This window comes from Equus przewalskii, chromosome 2 (genome assembly GCF_037783145.1).
Source record: "Equus przewalskii isolate Varuska chromosome 2, EquPr2, whole genome shotgun sequence".
Lineage (NCBI taxonomy): Eukaryota > Metazoa > Chordata > Mammalia > Perissodactyla > Equidae > Equus > Equus przewalskii.
Genome location: NC_091832.1, coordinates 71,415,997 through 71,423,320, shown reverse-complemented (window position 1 = coordinate 71,423,320; position 7,324 = coordinate 71,415,997). Strand labels below are relative to the sequence as shown.

Sequence of the window (7,324 nt, the reverse complement as noted above, 5' to 3'; positions counted from 1 at the left end):
ATACACATGCTAGAGGACATCCTTTTACTGAATAATTTCAGATATTTCAGTTGTGGTGAGTGTGGAGGAAAGTAGAAAAGAGAGAAGAGGATAAGCACCACATGCAGTATGTAAACTGTGGATGAGAGATAGTATTCTAAAGATTCCATGTGTTTAAGAAGGCTCTATTATTTGCTGTCCTGAGGCTAGGAATCCAAGTCCAAAAAACTTTCTTTTCCAGGGGCTGGCCCCATGGCCAAGTGGCTAAGTTCGCGTGCTCTGCTGCAGGCAGCCCAGTGTTTCGTCAGTTCGAATCCTGGGTGCGGACATGGCACTGCTCGTCAGGCCACGCTGAGGCGGCATTCCACATGCCACAACTAGAAGGACCCACAACTAAGAATATGCAACTATGTACTGCAGGCCTTTGGGGAGAAAAAGGAAAAAAAATAAAATCTTTAAAAAAAAAACCTCTCTTTTCCAGTTCTTACCATAGTATCTAAAAACTGGGAAGAATTCTTCTTTTCTCACAGGCTCCAAATTTATTAAGGTTCCTTAACTTCTTTACCACCTATATCAAGCCAGTTTTCCCAGAAGGACTTTGTAGACATTGGCCTCAGAACTGCATTAGTATTTGTTCTTTGAAATGGCTTATCACATCTGATTTGATGACCACCATTCTCACATAAGACACTCAAAATAAAGCTTTGGTTGCATAATATAACCAATTATGACTTGGTAAGAAAGAGGTTCGAAGATAACAAAGATACAAAAAGAGATTTAGTAAGAGTTTTCCAATTCTGGGGAGACCACAAATAACCACAATAAATTTTCCCTCATCAGTTCATTCAGTCATTAATTGTTGTCTCGCTGGATGTTGGGGTAGCAGTCACAGTAGGCCATCTATTCTCAACTAAAACTGAGTTCTGGGCATCCTGATCCAGTCCACAGATATGGTCTAAAAGTTGTCTAAATGATGTCTGCTCAGAAACCTGTCCTCAGAATCTATTCTCTGAATTGTCAATATTAGTCCAAGGTTTTAAGTTACCTAGAGATCCTGAAGATTATCTTTAAGCTGACATACCACAAAATATGATTAGCTTCCAAACAAAGCTTATCAGAACAATGATTCAATTAAGGTGAGTAAGCTTTAATTTTTTATAATTATAAACACTATGTAACAGTAAAGTTGGCCTATCTGATCAGTAAACCTATTTAAGTTTAGAAAAAGCAAACTTCAATAGAATAAAATATAAGCTTGTTTTATACTTAACATTGATAAATCAGAAGACATAGCTATTTTTATTAAAGTAAAATTAATAAAGTGATCTTATTTCCTACAGAGTTATCTTAATTATGTCAGTTTGGAATCTTAAAATATTTCTGAATTGGTTTTTGTAAGAAAATAAGTTTTAGATTTATTCCAACCTCGGGTTCGAATAGGATGACTTTCGTGGGCTGGATTCATCCCTCAGGCCAGCAGTTTGTCTTGTCTATCTGGTACAAATGGGCCCCCAATAAACAAACCAGTGGTCTTGAAATCTTTTCCTCACATATTCCCAGAAAATTTAAGGTTGCATCTAAATTTTTATCATTATTTTAAGGATGCAATTTCTGTCATATTATTAATATTACCTTTTTAAATAAATTGTTGTACTACCTTTTTAACATATCCAATGGAATTAAAATGACACAGCATATCACTCTCAGATGACCACTTGCTGGCCTTTGCTAGCACAACCATAAGCAAGACAGCTGTAGTGGTCACAGCTGTCCCTGGAATGTCATCAGGCTCTCTTGATAATCTAGAAGACCTTTTTCTAGGCAAAACAATGAATAAAAGAGCAGAATTAAACCAGTGATCATGTTGTTTATCAAAGTCAAAACTGAATCTTCACAAGCTCTAGTGGTCAAGGTTTAGTATCAGTCAGAACGATTTCCATAGACACAAGACCTCCAGGCTGGAGAATATTCAATATAACAAAATGGGACTTGATTCCACCTTACTTGAAGAATTGTACACACAAGAAAGCTCACCTCTTATTTCTTCTTTCTGGAGCTGATGGCCACTGGTCAATGCCTCATGGAATAGAACCTTTCCAGGAAAGATTCTTAAGGGCTTCCCCATCCTCCTAAAAAAATATTTTTCGTGGCCTCTGAGATTCCGTTAGTCATAAAACAAACCCTGATCTACTTCATTATTAAAGATGTGTTTATGCATCTTTGGTTGGAAACAGACCATTTTTCACTCCACATTCATGCTACAAGCCATAGGAGTTGAAGCCTTGCCCAGTACGCACATTCAAATTACAACAAGCAATTTTGTGTCAGTATTTTATCTACTTTACCATGTGTGTGGTATCAATGTTATCTCTAAGGTTTGAAGAATCTGAGGATGGGGATTTATTATTCAATACTACCCCAGTCATGGATATATGTAATATTTGGTTGATGTTACTAGATGAGAATGACTGTTTTGGAAGATCTACCATTATAGGTCTTGTGCTAGCAAATACAATTAAATGGATATTTTGTGTGTGTGAGATAAGGTAGATTTTTTTGCCTATTTGCTTTTTCTAAATTTCTACAATGATCCTAACGCAACTGTTTTTATTTTGAAAAAATCATTTTTAAACCTTATGAAACAAACAACAATTACTATGCCCCATTTTCAAGAGAGGAAACCAGAACCAGCTCAGAGAAAAGAATGAGTGGGCCCCAGTTTCTCCAATTCACAGGTTAGTATTTTTTGGTCTCTATCACACTTTCTAGAACAATAATTCCTGACACAAATTGGTTATGCCTCCAAAGAACGCAATGAGGGTACTTAATGAAGGCAATAAAAATAAGGAACTAACTACCTGACATATCAGACATAGAATAATTTTAAATTTCGTTTTGAAACTTGGATCCATCTTGAATTTACCTGACTGGTACTTTTTTCTTGTATTTCAGCCATATAATTTATACAATCACAGGTAAAAATAAGGATTCTGCTTAAGAGATGGTTTTTCAGTCCGCACATTTTTCCCTGGTGATTTATCTCAAGCTCAGACCTTTTTTCAGGATTGCTGTTGGATGAGATGCTTCTTTCTGCTTCTGGTTTAGATAGAAGTTTCTTCCTTACCAGGCACAGACCAAATCACACATAGACGGTACAAACTAAACAAAGCTGCTGGTTTTTAAATGCTTTATTACATTGACTTGAGTATCCTTAGTAGATGAATATAATCATGTTAGCACTCTGGTTTGGTAACTGAGAAAAGGAAACATTTCTGAAACCTCACAAAACAGTGTAGTGTGCAGACTATAACTAGTCATGCTTTCATCTCTTTATAGAACAGTCACCACAAGTGGTATGGTCCACCGTAAGAGCTTTCACTGCCGCTCTATAGCTTCTAAACAGTAACTGAGAGAGGTAGGCAGACTTTAGAGGAAATTCCAACGCAATCGCACTCAAACATTACCCCAGAAGCCACAGGTAGGATGGCATTATATGAAAGCTGGAACTTGCTTCAAAACCTGGACTATTGAAATCTACAATTAGATACACATTTTCTTTACGTACAAACAAATTACACACACTTAAGAAACTGATACATCTACATTGACTTCCAACTCGTCAGTTATTTGTAGTCTTATCAGAAAACCTTGTATTAGGTGGTTGTTTTGTTTGTTATTATGGTGTGCGTGTGTGTGCCTGAAGAGATTGTCCCTGAGCTAACATCTGTGCCAATCTTCCTCTATTTTATACGTGGGACACTGCCACAGCATGGCTTGATGAGCAGTGTGTAGATCCGTGCTTGAGACCCAAACCTGTGAACTGAAGCAGAGCGCACAAACTTAACCACTACACCACCGGGTCGCTGCTTGTTTGTTATTCTGTTACTTAAAATGTTATAACCTACTTTAATGATTCAAAAATGAGAATGATATTTGTACACATATATAGTCATGGTTTATTAGAAACGTGGTTAACTTGAATTTCTGAATTAGGAATGAAGAAAGGTGTTAAATGGGTTCAAAAAAAACAAAGCACAACAGTACAGCTATAAACGATAGTTTTGTAATAACAAGTATAAATGTAATATAAAGATACCAGAGTTTTAAAACCAAAGCCAACAGACTGACTTTTTAAAGAAATCAGTTATTTTAGTTCATTAAAGTGTATTTCACAGCAGCTATGATGTGTCTGGCACTGATTCCAAACATATCCAGCAATTCACCAGGTTTCCCACTTTGGGGCACTCCTGACACTGCCAGCTGATGAACAAGGATGTCAGGCTCCCCAGAGACAGCTGTACACACAGCTTCTCCAAGGCCACCTTCTCGGTAGTGATCCTCTACTGTGATAACCCGACCACCTGTAGCTTTTGCACTGGAGATGATGGTGGCAGCATCCAGGGGTTTAATGGTAAACGGGTCAATGACACGGATAGAAATGCCTTGTTGAGAAAGATCAGCAGCAGCTGCTAAGGCTTCATGGAGAGTAACTCCTGCTCCAATAACTGTAACTTTGTCATTGACACTGTGGCGGATGACCCTGGCCTGTCCAATCACAAAATTTTCTTGTGGGGTATAAATAACGGCAGTTTCTTGTCGGCTGGTCCCAATGAAGCACATTCCTTTGGTACTGGCAGCCAGATAAACAGCATGCTCTGCCGAGATGGCATCACTTGGATAGAAAACGGTGCAATTGGGAATGCTTCGGAACATGGCGAGATCCTCCAGAGCCATCTGGGAGGATCCTTCTTCACCCATAGATACCCCGCAGTGGGAACCAATAAGATTGATATTGGTTTGAGATATGGCTCCCATCCGGATCTGATCAAATGCTCGGGTCAAACAGGCAGCAAGGGTACTAATAAAAGCAACAGTTCGATCACGTGTGGCGCAGCCCAGTGCCACACTTACCATGTTTTGCTCAGCCATAACACACTCAATGAAACGCTCAGGGTATTCTTTCTTGAATATCTCAGAAAAGGTGGAGTTCTTTGCGTCACCATCCAGCACAATAAGTCTGTCATTTGCACGTCCCAGTTTAACCAGAGCCAAACCATATGCTTTCTGAGTAGCTATCTTGTCACCAACTTCATAATCAGGCAGACAGGTCATTTTTATATTCCTGATGCTGACTTGCGGTGAGTCTTCAAGAGGGGGTTTCACTATGAAATTTCTATTGGTCTGTATCTGACTCTCAATTAATTTGATGATTGCATCTGCTCTTTCTTTTGGCATTGGCTTTCCATGCCAATTTTCTGCATCCTCAATGTCTGGAATACCCCGGCCCTTGAAGGTCTTGGCTACTATGGCAGTGGGCTTGTTCTTCACTTGAGTTGCTTGCCAGAACGCATGGCACAACCCCTCCACATCATGGCCATCCACTAAGTAAGTATTCCACCCAAAGGCTTCACAGCGATTCTGATAGACGTCTGTGCAGTGCTCAAGGGGCGTGACACCACTTTGTCCCAAACGGTTCACGTCAAAGACTGCCACGAGATTGTCCAAATTGTAGTGGGAAGCGAAGTCCAGAGCCTCCCAGACTGAACCTTCCGAGGATTCACCATCTCCCATAAGGCAGAACACTCGGTAGCTGGCCTTGTCAAAGTACTTGCCAGTATAAGCCATTCCGCAGGCGGCACCCAATCCTTGCCCAAGCGATCCGGTTGCCACATCAACGAACGACAGTCTTGGGGTGGGATGTCCCTCTAAGTCACAGTTAATTTTCCTCAAGTTCAGCAAGTCGGATTCACTGATGATGCCCAGCTCTGCCCAAGCCGCATAGAGGATGGGAGCAGCATGGCCCTTGGAGAGGATGAATCGGTCGTTGTCAGGGTGTTCCGGCTCTGTCTGTTTATACCGCATCGTGTGGAAGAACAGCACGGACATGATCTCAGCTGCGCTGCAGCACGACGTGGGGTGGCCGGAGCGGGAGGCACACGTGGCCCTGATGGAATGGATCCGCAGGCGGTTGGCCATGTCCCGCAGCACCTGCAACGTATTCGCACGGGGCTTGGCGTTGTCGGCTATGGTGGCTGTCCTGGTGGTTTCTGCGGAGCAATACCGCCTGCGCTTGCGCAGCCGGCGGCGGTTCCGTCACGTGACCACTGCGCCGTTGCTTGGCCCCCTGGTGGAAATCAGCTCAGCAACTGACAGGGGCAAGCGCGTGCGCCACTGGTTATCGCGAGAGTCGGGGAGGAAAAGATACGCCGTGCCTGCTCCCTCCGCGTGCGGCTGTGTCCTTCCTCGCCCAAGTGAATGGATTTTTAATATTTAGTTTGTCACTTGCATGTTCAACATTATTAAAAATAATTAAATTTCTTTATACTTCTCTTCATGTTGTAAATTCAAAAGGGTGCATTCTTATATCCATGTATTATAGGAAGCTATTTGTGACGTCGTGCTTTTTTTTTATGCATTAATGCTGTATCTAAGACATCTTTTACTCTTCACAGCATTTCTATTGATAGAAGTGATCCAAAGTTACTTTCAATCTAACCAACATGGCAGCGCTACGGCAGCCGAGCTTTCCTCGGAGCAACTGAAAATTCTTACTGTGCTGTAGAGAGAGAAATGCAAAGACTAATTTGACCAAAACTTGCAGTAAGAAATCTGAAACCACTCCATGGCAGAATATCTAGAACTGCAATTTTCCCAGTATACAGTAAAATACTATTACTGTTACTACAAATAATAATTTTTAAAACATAATTAATTTACTTACTTTAGTTGTAAAACTAAATTTGTACCACTGAGCTCTTCTTGTGGGCAAGAATTACAGCTTGTCATCGAGAAAACAAAAATAGAATGACAGTATGTCATCTCCCATGGTGCGATGTTACAAATCTTGATTCTTGAGCAGTAATTCTTAATGTTGACTTTACATTGAAATCATGATTCTGAAAAAACAAAAACAATGCGTGAGTTCCACTCTAGGCAAACTGAATTTGAATCTCTGAAAGTAGTGTCTAGGAAGCCATATTTTTTAAATGAATCTGTTGATTCTAATGTGTAGTCAAAGTTAAGAAGAGAGAATCTGCAGATAGACGAGTGGTTCTCAACATTGGTGGTACATTAGAATAATCTGGGGAGTTAAAAAGAAAAACAACTCATGTCCAGGCTGCACTCCTAACCAGTTAAATCAGAATTTCTGGGCGACGGATCTAGGCATTAGTAATTTAAAAAACTCCCCAATTTCAATGTTTACAACTCACAGGGTCTCGCTACTCTTACTGTCTTTATGTCTCTTACATTGCATCTCAGAAAAATATTTTAAATATTTGCCATTTAAACTAATTCCATCCTTTTAATTTTTAAAGGATACATATTAAACCATAATGGTATGACA

The 7,324-nt window shown here is 40.3% G+C and overlaps 1 protein-coding gene across 1 annotated transcript; it reads right to left on the bottom strand.

Moving 5' to 3' along the window:
* Positions 1 to 3,152: 3,152 nt before the first annotated feature.
* On the bottom strand, positions 3,153 to 6,124 carry TKTL2 (transketolase like 2). The gene has a single exon (XM_008542294.2). It carries the CDS (start codon positions 5,953 to 5,955, stop codon positions 4,129 to 4,131), a length of 1,827 nt encoding a protein of 608 aa, XP_008540516.2. The 5' UTR covers positions 5,956 to 6,124; the 3' UTR covers positions 3,153 to 4,128.
* Positions 6,125 to 7,324: the final 1,200 nt, after the last annotated feature.